General features: G+C 42.0%; 2 protein-coding genes and 1 pseudogene across 5 annotated transcripts; 2 read left to right on the plus strand and 1 right to left on the minus strand.

Annotated features, from left to right (window-relative positions):
* Positions 1 to 563: 563 nt before the first annotated feature.
* On the plus strand, positions 564 to 4,890 carry LOC121800505 (probable RNA helicase SDE3). 4 transcript variants are annotated; one of them, XM_042200071.1, is made up of 5 exons: positions 564 to 612; positions 1,188 to 2,023; positions 2,117 to 2,290; positions 2,674 to 4,125; positions 4,244 to 4,890. In XM_042200071.1, the coding sequence occupies exons 2-5, from the start codon at positions 1,220 to 1,222 to the stop codon at positions 4,565 to 4,567; spliced, it is 2,754 nt and encodes a 917-aa protein (XP_042056005.1). In that variant the 5' UTR covers positions 564 to 612; positions 1,188 to 1,219; the 3' UTR covers positions 4,568 to 4,890. The 4 variants fall into 4 exon arrangements, with proteins under 4 accessions (XP_042056005.1, XP_042056006.1, XP_042056004.1 ...); XM_042200072.1 differs by lacking the exon at positions 564 to 612 and adding an exon at positions 641 to 741; XM_042200070.1 differs by lacking the exon at positions 564 to 612 and adding an exon at positions 652 to 828.
* A 431-nt stretch (positions 4,891 to 5,321) lies between these two features.
* LOC121800506 (non-specific lipid transfer protein GPI-anchored 20-like) lies at positions 5,322 to 6,176 on the minus strand. Its single transcript, XM_042200074.1, has 3 exons — positions 5,913 to 6,176; positions 5,738 to 5,824; positions 5,322 to 5,654 (listed from the first exon to the last, which is right to left on the minus strand). The coding sequence occupies exons 1-3, from the start codon at positions 5,938 to 5,940 to the stop codon at positions 5,479 to 5,481; spliced, it is 291 nt and encodes a 96-aa protein (XP_042056008.1). The 5' UTR covers positions 5,941 to 6,176; the 3' UTR covers positions 5,322 to 5,478.
* Positions 6,177 to 7,963: 1,787 nt separating this feature from the next.
* Positions 7,964 to 14,369, plus strand: LOC121798267 (annotated as a pseudogene).
* The last annotated feature ends 3 nt before the right edge of the window (positions 14,370 to 14,372 follow it).

Raw genomic sequence — 14,372 nt, forward strand, 5'->3', positions numbered from 1 at the left:
GTCCCACATCGAAAGTGGAAAATAAAACATTCAAGGATGTCTCTATAAAACAGAGACAACCAAGAATGAGTTTGTCCCACATCGAAAGTGGAACATAAAATATTCAAGGATGTCTCTATAAAAGAGAGACAACCAAGAATGAGTTTGTCCCACATCGAAAGTGGAACATAAAACATTTAAGGATGTCTTTATAAAAGAGAGACAGCCAAGAATGAGTTTCATAAATTCGCAAGCCCATCAAATATATATGGGCTAATACGAATTTATTGTATTCATCAGCGTGACGACGCCCACTCGCGGGTCGACGAGTGGGCGTCACGCATGCCCTGGGAGCTCGCCACGTCGCCTCGGCGCGTGGCGAGACGTCGCGTCCCGCGTCGCGTGGTTGCGGGCTACGGGACGGCATGGAGACGGGCTGGGGACGGAACGCCTCGCTGCAACGCGTCCCGCGGCGGTTCCGTCCCTCCGGAACGAAACGCGGGACGGTCGCAGGACGCGTAGTGGATGCTCTAAGCTTGATTGCACACTCTGCTCTGCTTCACGTAAACGTAGGCAATCAATTTTCCATTCGGCAAACCCATACCTTCCGCACCTGTACAATTACTCTCTTCGGTTTGTATACTCTTTCACTAAATGCATTTCTGCATTTGATTTCTTATATCATTCCTACCAACACTGGCTTCTTCTTCGTGTCACCGTTTGCCTTTATTTGTGGTGAATCGGCGATCACTCAGTGTCCTTGTTAGTTTCTCTTGATTAATTTCTCTGATTTTCTTAGTTTCCTTGAATTATTTCGTTCATAAAGTTTTGGTTCTTCTTGGTTGACAGGTAAGCATGAGCATCTTCTTAGCTACATTTTGCCAGAAAATATAGGAGTATAACATTAGGCAACTGTGATGTATTCTTAAATGTGGATTCGGTTGCTTTTCCCTTCTATTTCAAGTCGGAATTCATACTGTGTTCTGCACGTGGATCTTTTTTTTTTTATGAATCTGAGGTGTAGGTTTTTCTCATTCACTAATTCGAACTTGCTATTTACTTAATTTTACACCAGGTTTGCTCAGTGTTTCTTAAATGGACATTTTGTGTTTCTTCTGTAAATTTATCTCACCAAATACTTAGTTTATAGCACACATCTTGTGTATAGAACAATAGGTGGCTTAACATGGCTTACCTCAACTCTGCAGATCCTTCGCAAGGTTTCTCTCTGCAGTTGGTGATGGGCACAATTAATGACAAATCAGATGATGAATACTCATATGTTGGAGATAAAGGGGATATTGGATTTATAGACTTTGATAATTGTCAATCTGTTTGTAGCTATAACCCTGCTGAGGAGAGTGATATATTCAACATTTCTGTCCCGTTTCATCTAATTGAAGGAAGAAAACCTCAATCAGGAATTGTTGGAGAAACAATGTCTGATTCGGTTACTATAAGAAACACCACCAATGAGTCCTTAGATCTCTGGTCTGTGAAGATTTTTGACTCCAAACCTGAGGATTCGTTTAAGATTTCATTAATGAAACCTCCCACATCTGATTCTGATATGGAATACATCCAAGATTATGTGGAATTAGATTCGTTAGATGAGAGAGTGCTCAGACCAAATCAGGCTCTGACTATTTGGTTATCCTGCAAACCAAAGGAAATAGGCGTGCACTCAGCAGCTATACACTTCAGCGTTGGCGATGAGGTGATCGAACGTCTCCTTTTCCTGCTAGCAGAAGATAAGATCTCCAAGTCTCTGTCTTCTTCAAGACCATACCAAAGGCCTTGGAGAAAGAAACATGATATTTTCAATCCCCATGCACCTGATGCCGCATATGTTGCAGCACGACGCCCTTCTCAGGGTCGAGGTCGCCAGTTCAAATTTCAACTGCCCAAGTATTCTATTCCAGAAGAAATCCGCACCATGTTAAGCAGGGGTGAGATTCCCGACCCAGTCAATGAGGGGCTAACAGTAGAGAACTATGGTGCATTCTTCAAGAATCTATTAGCTATGGAGGAGATAAAGTTGGAGGTCTGAGACAATTCATTAAACGTCCGATTCTTTTCAAACTTACATCTATATGGAGTTATGTCGTTAGCATAACATTATTTCGTTTTGGTTTAGGAAGATATGCAGTCGTATTACATGGAGGGTGTCACCATGAAGAGTAAGAGAGGGGGGCAGATGTTGTCACTTGAGGTCCCGGGATTGGCTGAGAAAAGGCCTTCACTTGTTACTGGCGACTACATCTTTGCCAAGCTTGCTTTCGATGATGAAACTTCAAGCACTCGATATCAGGCACGCGTCTAAAATGAACATTCCTATCCTACTTTATGAATATCTTTATCCGAGCAGTGTGGTCATTAGGGGCTGGGATAACAATGCTCTTAGATATATATTTACTTCTGTTTTCTCATACTTATCAAGAATAAAGGATTGGACTCTAATTCCATAAACCCTAGATTTAGGATTCATCTATTTAGAAGAGGAAGTAGAGATCTAATAAAATTCAGCCTTGGGGAATGAGAGTTCCAAGAACTGTTCTGAGGTTTCTTTTGCTATTGTATTGTCAATATTTCCTTTTTGTTTTTCAATGAAAAGAGAGTTTTGTTGTCTATCTATATCTTTCAGTTGGTAGACAATATTCTTTAAAAGCTGAATATGTGGTTGCTACTATGCAGGGCTACATTTATCGAGTGGAAGCTGAAAATATACTGTTGAAATTTGATCAACAATTTTACCGTAGTCACAGAGATGGTAACCTCTACAATGTAGAGTTCAACTATAACCGGACAAATATGCGGCGGTTGTATCAAGCTGTTGAAGCTGCTCAATCTTTAGAAAGGAACTTTCTGTTCCCATCTGCAATGTCCAGAGTGACACTGAGGCAATACAAAGCACTCACTCCTATATGTTCCGACCTGAATGAGGAGCAAACTTTGGCTGTTAACACGATCCTTGTCCGTAGAGGGGGCCCTCCTTATGTCATCCACGGCCCCCCTGGTACGGGTAAAACAAAGACTCTTATTGAAGCTATCTTTCAAATTTACCGTGAAGATAGACATGCCCGGATTCTGGCCTGTGCACCTTCAAATAGTGCAGCTGACCATATATTAGACAGGCTGATCAATGAGGAACGAATTCAGATCCGGGAGCATGAAATCTTTCGGCTTAATGCATACACACGTCCTTTTGAGGATGTCAACCCCAATCACATCAGTTTTTGCAGTCACGAGGAATCAATCTTTATGTGTCCTCCGTGCGAACTCCTTGAGCAGTACAGGATCATCATATGTACGTATGCAAGTGCCTCAATTCTATATTCATCAGGCATTCAGAGAGGTCAATTTTCCTACATTTTCTTAGACGAGGCTGGCCAAGCTTCTGAGCCAGAAGCTATGGTTCCTATATCACATCTCTACTCAAGAAATACCGTCTTGGTTCTTGCGGGAGACCCTATGCAGCTGGGACCTGTAGTTTTCTCTACAGAAGCTGAAGTACATGGACTTGGCACTTCATATCTGGAGAGACTTTTTGTGTGTGACCTCTATCGTGGAGGAGATACTAATTTTATGACAAAGTTGGTGAGAAATTATCGGACACACGAGGCAATACTGAAACTGCCCTCAGAAATGTTTTATGCTGGGGAACTGATCCCATGTAAAGATAAAAATTCCCCAACTTCCTGGGAAGGCATGATTCCAGATAAGGAGTTCCCTTTGCTTTTTATAGGCATTCGAGGCTGTGATGAAAGAGAAGGAAGTAATCCATCTTGGTTTAACAGGATTGAAGCAAGCAAGACTGTTGAGATGATTAAAGTTTTGATAGAAGAAAAAGGGCTCAAAGAGGAAGAGATTGGGGTTATTGCACCTTACCGGAAGCAGGTAAGCAAAATAAGAGAAGCTCTTGAATGTCTTGGCAATCCGAATGTTAAAGTTGGAAGTGTCGAACAGTTCCAGGGACAAGAGAGGGAAGTCATTATAATATCTACTGTCCGTTCGACTGTTAGACACAACGAGTTTGACAAGGTTCATTATTTGGGATTTCTGAGCAACCCAAGGAGGTTTAATGTTGCTGTTACCCGAGCCAAATCTTTGATCATAATTATTGGGAATCCTCACATAATTTGCAAGGTATGATAGAACTTCTTACATGCCTGACTAAATTTTAAGTTGGTATTAGTATTCCTAATTGTATCTAGTCTGATAATGTTGCATATGCTATTAAAGTTTAGTTGTATAATTATGCTAGGATCCAAACTGGAACAAGCTCTTGTGGTACTGTGTGGAAAATAACTCGTACAAGGGTTGCTTCCTTCCTAAACAAGAGGAAGAGTCCGAACTGGCCGAGGGAGAGTACCAGAGTTTTTACGGTGGAAATAATCAGCCATCTGGGTCAAATTGGGATGATCAAGGAGGAGGATGGCAGCATTCTCAAGGTCAATGGGGCGAGGATGTTGGTTGGACACCATCGGATATTCCTTTGGGCGAAGAAGAAAATAACAATATCCAGCCATCAGATGTTCCTTGGGGCGAAGAAGAAAATAACAATATCCAGCCATCAGATGTTCCTTAGAAAACAACAACGTCTAGCCATCAGATGTTCCTTAGAAAACAACAACGTCTAGCCATCTGATGTTCCTCGGGTTAACGAAACCAATATCCAGTCTTCCAATGTTTCTTCTTGGGGCAACAAAGATTTCACAGAACCGATGTGCCAAGGGAGTAAAGTTCGCTAATGAACAAGATCAACGGTCATCTAACTAGAAAAACCAAAGAACCACTATTTTTTGTGGGTCTCAACATAAAAATCTTTCTGTTTAGTCCTATGGATTAGACTTCAATGATGCACAATGCATTATCACAATTTTTGCTATTAACCATATCATTGATGCATTCTGACATTTCCTCCTGTTAATCAGATGTACATTTCACGCATTGTCACAATTCTTGCCATTAATCAGATGTATCATTCATGTTAAGGACAGGAAAAGATGTCAATTCATATCCTCTATACAAATCAAAGCACCTCAGCTATTTCTGGATGGTTGAGAGATGAACATGCAAAATAAGGAACTTAGCACAACTCAGCGCATCCAGCAGATGTTGTGTATAGCCGACGATTGGTTGCTTGATAAGGCGATCCATCCGCAAGTTGTGCAGTCGAAGGACAATCGCTTGAGTCCTGAGGAGCAGGGCTTTTGGCAGCTGATAGCAGATGTTAGAAACTTAAAAAGGAGATTCAGAGTAATGCTATTTTCATCAATACTGAGCCAACTTAATGAATCATGCTTGAGATCAATTATAGTATGAAGAGTTTGACCATCACATATCAATAAACAAACGATAATCTTATTACAATCAAATAATATTACAAAGTGGCCAAACAAGAAAAACAAATAAATATCAGAAATCCAATCACAAGTATGTAAAAGAGTATTTGTCTAACACGAATATCAGATGCAGTATCTTGCAGAGCTCATTTCATTAGTACTTCAAAGCCACATCTGCAAAAACAGCCAAATGCAAAGGCGAAATCCGGTAAGCTGCAGAAGGTGTCACCCCAGCCCTGCTACCCGTGGTGCCCGATGGCGGTTCACCTGCAGCGCCCGGAGCTGGAGTCTCCTCGCCTCGTGGAGACAGTGGCTCCGGTGGAGCTAGCCCTGCACAAATATACATATACATAACATCAAAAATCCAATTTTCTTGAATTTTTTGTATCAAAATTTGGAGTAATGGAACAAACCTGAAACACTGGGAGAAGGGGCTGCATTAGGTGACAGAGACGGGGCGATGGCTGAGGGTGCTGGAGCTGGAACCGGAGCACCATCAGCTGAAAAGAGTCGAGCCGGGATTATATCAGCAAAAGAAACGAAAAAAAAGTAGGAGTTGTTGGACTTGTATGATGGTGGTGGTCTAACCTTTGCAGTGGAGGGGGACACCGGGCATGTTGCAGGCGCGTGGCAGGGAAATGGCAAGGGTTCGGTTGAGGGGGATGTTGAAGGGGACGCTGCCAGTGACAATTAGGCAGAGGCAGTCCTTGCCACTGCTCTGCTCATGAGGGACTTGAGTGAGTTGCAGCACTCTGGAGGAGGGCTAGTCCCACTGAGGCTGCTGTTAGTCGCAAAGTTCATGCACGGTGTGAACGCCGCGGAGTGGTGATCTGGGCCGAGGCGGGGAACATGAATGCGGTTGCAAGGAGTGCTAGGCCTAAGATCGGGAGACGGGAGATGATGTTTTCTGGTTGTTGTTGTTGTTGTTGATGTTGTTGAGTTTTGAAAGTGAAGGAGATTATTAATGTGTGGGAAATGGTAGTGAAGATTGGTTGGATGTTTTAGGATGCTGGAGTGAGAGATTGAGATGAGTGACTTTATAGATGGAAGAAAGCAATTAATGGAGGGAAGGATCTTACCTACACTGGGATTTGTGGATCAACTACTTATAACTAATTATTTTGGATATGATTAAGATGCTTATCAAATTAAATTGAGTTTGTTATGTGTTGAGCCATGTTTGCCACTTCCCTTCTACTTTTCTTAAACAACAACTCCAATGTTTTCATCTTGATATGATGAATGATTGGATGAGCAGTTTATTCAAACATAAAAAGAAGGAAATACAGGTTGATCTATTAAATATTAATGTTTACATAAATTCTTTGACCCCGGTAAGAGCATCTCCCCTTAAGGTAAGATATAATGTTTACATAAATTCTTTGACCCCGGTAAGAGCATCTCCAAGGGGAGAGGTAAATAGGAAGGTAAAGTATGATAACTACCAAGTTTAATTTTTTTTTTAAGGAAAAACATTCTTTAAGGGGAGAGATATAGGTGAAGGTATTATACTTTTTTTCTCATTTTGAGAATATTTATTTACCTCTCCATTCAAGAGAAGGTAAAAGATAAAAATCAGTTTTTTAATCTTGACTGGATATAGAGAAGGCAACAAAACGTCTAAGGCAAAATTAATTTAGGGTTGATTTATGTTTTTAATATTTTTTTAACACTTTAAATTATTAGTTACTTTATATTATTTGTTAAATATATTATTGGGTTCATGTAGAGAAGGCGTCTGCCTTTATATTTGATTAGTTTAGGGCTGATTTATATTTTAAGTATTTTTTAATACTTTATATTATTTGATAAATGTATTATTTAATATTTTATATTTTATGTTTAGATTATTGGTTAATATATTTAAGGAAATAATCATTTACCTTTTCAATATACCTTTTCTCTTTGGCATTGGTTATTTTAAAAATGTATATTACACTTTTTGAGAAGGTATAAACATGATATACCCTTTTTATTTACCCTCTTCCCTTGGAGTTGCTCTTAAGCCCTTGTTATTAATCCCATCATATCTTTGCATAATATTTGATCAATTTAAAATCTGCAATTCGAAAATAAAATTGCACATAGAAAATCATCAATCATGCACTTCGCTAATATTATGATTTATAATTAAACCAAGAAAATTGTTGATAAACAAATCCAAACTCTTTGAATAGGTTCAAGAATAAACATAAGTAAATTAATTCTGTAACTAAGCATAAGCATCATGCCACTAATAGGTTCAAGAATAAATTGGCAAAGTAAAGATGAGGATACACTTTGATTAATAATGAATTGGTAAACATTAAACTTTAAAGCATATAATGACATTGAGTCACTGGGATGGGTATTCTAGCTTCTAGTATCTATACTTCCATATTTTACCATTGCATCATTACTTGAAAAGTAATTCTATGATGCAACACAAATTCAAAGTGATCACACATGGTTGCTCACCCACATAACCAACCAACCCTTCCCATCTGTCCTAATACTAATACAATTCTTAGTCTCCCCACAAAATCATTTGAATTATCTCCAAAAATGTCAACTATTCCCGCTGTAGGAGAAAGTTGGAAAACCACTCCATCCTCCCTATATAAACCCCATAAGTCCATAACCAAAGAAATCATCCAAAAATGGCACACCAAAACATCTCAATGGGGCTAGCCGTGATTCTCGCCACCACCCTTTTAGTCGGCTTGGGGACGGCCCAATCCAGTGACTGCACAAACGTCCTCATCAGCATGTCCCCGTGCCTCAACCACATCTCCGGAAACTCCTTCTCCTCCTCCCCCTCCTCTAGCTGCTGCTAGCAGCTGCGCACGGTGGTGGGATCCCAGCCACAGTGTTTGTGCGAGGTTCTCAACGGCGGCGGCTCCAACCTCGGCCTCAACATCAACCAAACCCAAGCCCTGGCCTTGCCCGGCGCATGCAATGTCCAAACTCCCCCTCTCACCCAATGCAATGGTAATTAAGGATTTTCATCCTAGTCTTTAACATTTTTTGGAGCGATTTGCGCGTGCGCTTATTGTTTTTTCTTGCAATTTTGCAGCTGCTTCTCCGGCCGGGTCTCCTGGCTCAGCACCGGAGTCTCCCAATACCGGCTCAGGTGGGTCCCGCATTGATCTTTAACTGTTGAAAATAAGAAAACTTCAATTTCATCTCATTTTTAAAATGTTGATGGCAGGGGATGGATCTAAGGCAGTGCCAAATCTTAAAGATGGTAATCGAGAGAGGCATTGTATTGAAGGTAGAACATGGTGGCAAAGGTAGAAGAATAGCTTAGATTGTATTTTTCTGTTGTATTTGAATAGGTTACTCATGCTCCCTTTTATAGGGGAATTACAACTCTAGGAAATACCTCCATCACTCTAGAAACTACCACTAATTAAAAGTATCTAGGAAAGTTCACTCATTTATTGTAATAACAATTACCAAGTTATGGGTACTTGGTACTAGCCGTCTTCTCTTCTTTTTGACACTCCCCCTCAAGTTGAGCAATGGTATCTCCGATGTTCAACTTGGCCAAAACTTCTCTAAAAATTCTGGGATTCACTGCTTTGGTTAAGATATCAGCCAATTGTTCCTCGGATCGAACAAACGGGAATTCTATGACTCCACCTTCCAATTTTTCTTTGATGAAGTGGCGATCGACTTCAACGTGTTTGGTTCTGTCATGTTGTACTGGGTTTTCTGATATGCTGATTGCTGCTTTATTGTCGCAGAATAACTTACTCTTTCGATTTGGGGGAAAACCGATCTCAGTAAGTAATCTCCTTAGCCATATGATCTCCATGAGTCCACTCTTGATACCTCGGAACTCTGCTTCAGCACTTGATAAGGCTACAACCTTTTGCTTCTTACTTCTCCAAGTAACTAGGTTGCCTCCTATGAAGGTAAAGTATCCACCGGTTGACTTTCTATCGACTGGATTACTCGCCCAATCAGCATCTGTATAGCCATATACTTCAAGGTCCTTTCCTTTTCTTAAGAACACCCCATAATTTGTTGTGCCTTTGAGGTACCTTACTATTCGTAAGGCCGCGTTCATGTGTTCTTCTTGCGGTTGGTGCATGAACTGACTGACAATTCCTACTGCATATGCAATATCTGGCCTGGTGTGTGACAGATAGAGTAATTTCCCAACTAGCCTTTGATATTTCTCTCGATCTGCAGGTTCAGCTCCCTCAACAATTTTTAGCCCATGATTCGGTATCATTGGTGTGTCAGCAGGCTTGCAGACTAAGAGGCCAGTTTCTGCCAACAGGTCGAGGACATATTTTCTCTGTCTTAAGAATATTCCATGATTCGATCTGAGCACTTCTATTCCTAAGAAGTATTTTAGGGGGCCGAGATCTTTCATGTCAAATTCTTTAAACAGATTGGTCTTGAGGTTGTTGATTTCTTCTGTGTCATCCCCTGTGATGATCATATCATCGACATATATGATAAGACAAGTTATCTTATCTCCTCTCATTTTTGTGAAAAGTGTATGATCAGAAAGACTCTGTTTGAACCCATGCTTGACCATTGCTTGGCAAAATCTTCCAAACCAGATTCTTGGGGACTGCTTCAAGCCATATAGAGTTTTCTTCAATCTGCACACTTGCCCGTAACCAAATTCAGCCTCAAATCCAGGTGGAACTGCCATATAGACCTCCTTGTCTTCACCTAATTTTCCATGGAGGAATGCATTAGTCACATCAAATTGATGTAGCGACCAATCCTTACATGCTGCAACTGACAATAATGCCCGGATCGTGTCAAGTTTAGCAACTGGGGAGAAAGTTTCGTCGTAATCAATTCCATACACTTGAGTATATCCTTTGGCCACCAATCGCGCCTTATATCTCTCGATTGATCCATCTGCACGCCTTTTGATGGTGAACACCCACCTACATCCGACTGGTTTCTTCCCTTCTGGTAGATTACATTTTTCCCACGTTCCATTTTTGATCAGGGCATCAATTTCCTTCTTCATGGCTTCTCTCCAATGTTTGTGCTTAACGGCTTCTTGGAAAGATTGAGGAATTTCTTCTTCTTCATACAGGGCAACCTCAAATGCTCGGGCCATCTCTGTGAGGTGTCTTCGAGCAATGTTTGCTATTGAATATTTTGTTTTCCTTCCTTTCTAATCTGGAGAGTATCTTTTGGGAGGGATTCCCCTTGTACTTCTTTGTGGTAGTTCATACCGCTTCTCATTGTCCCCTTCTTGGCCTCCACTGTCAGTGTTAGTGATTTCTAAAGGAACTGTGTTGAGTTCAGCAAAATCGTTTACCTCAGGATTCGAAGACGGAGTTGATGGTTGGGTGATGTCTCCAAACTCTGCGGCCTGACTAGTGGATTTTGATAGCTCGTTGGCATGGCTTGTTTCCTCGACTGGATCAATTTCTGTGCCAAGGATGGGTCCATTTTCCCTTGACTCATCTCCCCCTTGCTCGGTTTCCCCTGGTATAGGTTCCGGCTGATGGATTGTGTCCTTTGGGATGTATAGCCAATTTAGTGGGTCGCTAATTGGCCTATGTGGTTGACTCTCCCCCTGACCGCTAGATTGGCTGTAGTAGTACTCACCCTCAACAAAATCACAGTTCATGGTAGTATACATGTGTTTATTTATAGGATCATAGCACCGGTAACCTTTCTGATTGACCCCATACCCGAGAAAAACACATTTAACGGCACAAGGAGAAAATTTGGTACGGTCATGTTTTGGGATGTGGACAAAGACTGTACAACCAAAGACTTTCGGATCCAGGGTGAGATAGGTTGGTTTCTGTATGACTTCATGGTTGATAAATGTATCGATGGGAGTTTTGAAGTTGAGGATACCTGTTGGAAGACGGTTCATAAGGTACACAGAGGTGGCTATAGCTTCTGGCCAAAAAGATGTGGGGATTTTTAACTCGATGAGGAGAGCCCTGGTGATCTCTAGGATATACCTATTTTTCCGTTCTGCTACCCCATTCTGTTCAGGTGTGTATGCACAAGAAGTTTGGTGGATAAGCCCTTTGTCAAGAAAGAAGGTTTTCATGTTGGCATTTATATATTCCCCCCCATTGTCGGACCGTAAGACTTGGATATTTTGTTTATACTGGGTTTGGACCATGCTGTAGAATTGGGTGAATTTTTCAAAAACCTCAGTCTTATTTTTTAAGAAGTAGACCCAAGTCATACGAGAAAAGTCATCGATAAATAGGAGAAAATAACGGAGACCCTGACCCCCATTGATTGGGGCAGGACCCCAAACGTCAGAGTGAATCAGAGAAAACGGGGTAGACACTCGAGTATTATTTAGTTTAAAAGAATGACGATGGCTTTTGGCCAAATGACAAGTTTCGCAATCAAGAGAGTGCACACTAGAAAGCATCGTAGGGAACATTAATTTCAGATATCCTATAAAAGGGTGCCCTAACCGACGATGTAAAAGCCAAGTCTTTGTTGTAGTTGCTTCACGGGTTAGTAACGCCGCACTTTGTTGGGCTATCTCATCCACATAGTACAGTCGCTTCGTTCAGTGCCACGCCCAACTATCGTCCCCGTCTTGATATCCTGTAACACGCAAAAACGAGGTTGCATTAGTAATTTACAGTTTAACTCCTTTGTCACATGACTGACGGATAATAATTTGTGTGAGAAAGTTGGGACAAAGAGGCAGTTAGAGAGGCGGAGAGTTAGAGAAATATTGATAACGCCTGCCCCCTCGACTCGAGCTAAATCCCCCCCAGCAGTTTGGACATAGGTTTTAGTCGGTTTAGATATTGTGGAGAAGTCATTTGGATCGAAGGAGATCGTGTCAGTAGCCCCACAGTCAAAAATCCATTTGTTCTCCTTTTGTTCGACTATGGTGGATGAGGTAAATGCTAAGGCTTTAAAGGAGTTGTGACACGGGATATTAGGTTGAAAGGACAGACCGTCTGATTTGTCGGGGAAATTTTTGGAATATTTTGGGGCATTTTAGGATTTTTGGAAGAGTTGGGGTGAATTTTGGATATTGTGGTGGAATTGGGGTGATTTCGGGTAGGGTGAAAAACGTGGGGCCTGGGGAGGGATTTGGGAGAGTTATGGTGGGGGATTTTGAATTTAGGAAAAAACTGGGGGGGAATTTTAAATTTAGGAATTTTGAATTTGGGGATATGAGAACCCCCGTCAACCCTAATTCTACTCGGCGCCTCCACCCCTTTCTCCTCTCCAACTCTCAATTCTGCCTCCCTCTCTGCCGACGTTCCGTCGGTGCCGGTGATCGTCGACGCCGGGTTACCTTCCGACCAGACCCTGGCGACCGAGACCGATGCGACGGCTTTCTTCTCCTCGCCGCCGTTCCCCGTCGCGACAAAACCATGGCGACTGGGACCGGGGAGCTGCCCGCCGCCGTTCCCCGCCGTGCTGGTCTGACCGACGTTGCCTGCCGAGTTCTCGGTGTTGGTAGCTCGGTCCCCAACGGTCACTGCCGCCGTTGCTCTGCCTCCTCCGCTCCGATTCCGGTTCTGTCTGTTTTTCTTCATGTCTTCCCACCAATCGGGAAATCCGTGGAGGTGGAAGCATGTATCCACCGTGTGCTTCTTCCCACCACAGTGGTTGCACGTCATTTTGCTCTTGTCGGTCGGAGTTGCAGAGAATTTGGGTGGCGGTGGTGGTCGGCTGCGGTTGATTGCTGCTAATCCGGCACCTATTCCGGCTCCCTGTGAATCTCCAGAGGGTTTGTAGACCCGCTCATTAGCCGATTCGCGTCTCACCAATCCGTAAGCACTTTGTACAGTGGGAAGTGGATCTTTGTTTAAGATTTCTCTCTTTAATGTATCGTATCTTTCATCCTAAGCCCATAGAAACTGATATAATCTATGCCTCTGAGTGTTGCTGTTGTATTTCTGAATAGTTGATGGAGTATCCATCGGATTTGGATCCATTTCGTCGATGGAAATCCAGAGCTTCTGGAATTTATTCCATAAATTTTCAAGGCTCATATTCCCATGCTTCATGTTGTATGCTTGCCTGTGCAGATCCGAAACTTGGAACGGATCAGTTCCACTTCCGTATGTAATGGCCAGACCCTCCCATAGGTCTCGGGCCGTTGCGTATTGTGATACTTCATTGACAAGATTGGCTTCGATGTTGTTTATAATCCAGTTGAAGCAGCAATGATCTCTCTGCTTCCATTTCGGATAACCGGGATCACTAGTTGGAGGAGGATCTGTAACTCCATCGATGTGAGACGACAGACCCTTCCCTCCGATTGCGTGTTCCATCAGGGTCGTCCAGAGGGAATAATTGTCGCCATTCAATTTGGTTTGAAGATGTATCTCCCCCAATGATTCTGGTTGATTTGAGGGTGGAAGGGGCTGTTCTTGAGCTTTTGGTGGTATATTGATTTGCCTAAGGAATTCGGCCAATTGGGCAGCGAACTCCCCTGAGAAATTCATCAGTGGTTGGTTGGTGTTTGTAGCTTCTGAGTCAGATTCTGACATGGCTATTTCTCTGATTTTGCAGGTTTAAAAGAAAAGGGCCGGGAAAGGTATATCCGGGACGGTGATGAGAATTTTCTGAGTCCCACCGTGTTGCAACCTGCTCTGATACCATCTTAAAGATGGTAATCGAGAGAGGCATTGTATTGAAGGTAGAACATGGTGGCAAAGGTAGAAGAATAGCTTAGATTGTATTTTTCTGTTGTATTTGAATAGGTTACTCATGCTCCCTTTTATAGGGGAATTACAACTCTAGGAAATACCTCCATCACTCTAGAGACTACCACTAATTAAAAGTATCTAGGAAAGTTCACTCATTTATTGTAATAACAATTACCAAGTTATGGGTACTTGGTACTAGCCGTCTTCTCTTCTTTTTGACACCAAATGGTGGTGGTGATGCTTTCTCAGCTGCAACTTCAAATAAGTTGGGTGCTACACTGCTGTTTTGCCTTTTCTTCATAGCCTCCATGGCTTGATTTCATCATCTACTTATATTTCTTTATTATTGATTTATATTTATTAGTATTACTGTATGCCATTTATTCGATTTTTATACGACATGTTTATTGGTGCCTCATCTTAT

This window comes from Salvia splendens, chromosome 4, assembly GCF_004379255.2.
Source record: "Salvia splendens isolate huo1 chromosome 4, SspV2, whole genome shotgun sequence".
Lineage (NCBI taxonomy): Eukaryota > Viridiplantae > Streptophyta > Magnoliopsida > Lamiales > Lamiaceae > Salvia > Salvia splendens.

Bases quoted from the DNA above. Each gene is read 5' to 3' on its own strand.
- LOC121800505 (XM_042200071.1), top strand. From the start codon at position 1,220: ATGGGCACAATTAATGACAAATCAGATGATGAATACTCATATGTTGGA. The intron at 2,024-2,116 runs GTCTGAGACAAT...GTTTTGGTTTAG, and splicing joins TGGAGGAGATAAAGTTGGAG to GAAGATATGCAGTCGTATTA. The intron at 4,126-4,243 runs GTATGATAGAAC...TAATTATGCTAG, and splicing joins ATCCTCACATAATTTGCAAG to GATCCAAACTGGAACAAGCT.
- LOC121800506 (XM_042200074.1), bottom strand. From the start codon at position 5,940: ATGCCCGGTGTCCCCCTCCACTGCAAAG. The intron at 5,825-5,912 runs GTTAGACCACCA...GACTCTTTTCAG, and splicing joins TGTCCCCCTCCACTGCAAAG to CTGATGGTGCTCCGGTTCCA. The intron at 5,655-5,737 runs GTTTGTTCCATT...ATATTTGTGCAG, and splicing joins CCCTTCTCCCAGTGTTTCAG to GGCTAGCTCCACCGGAGCCA.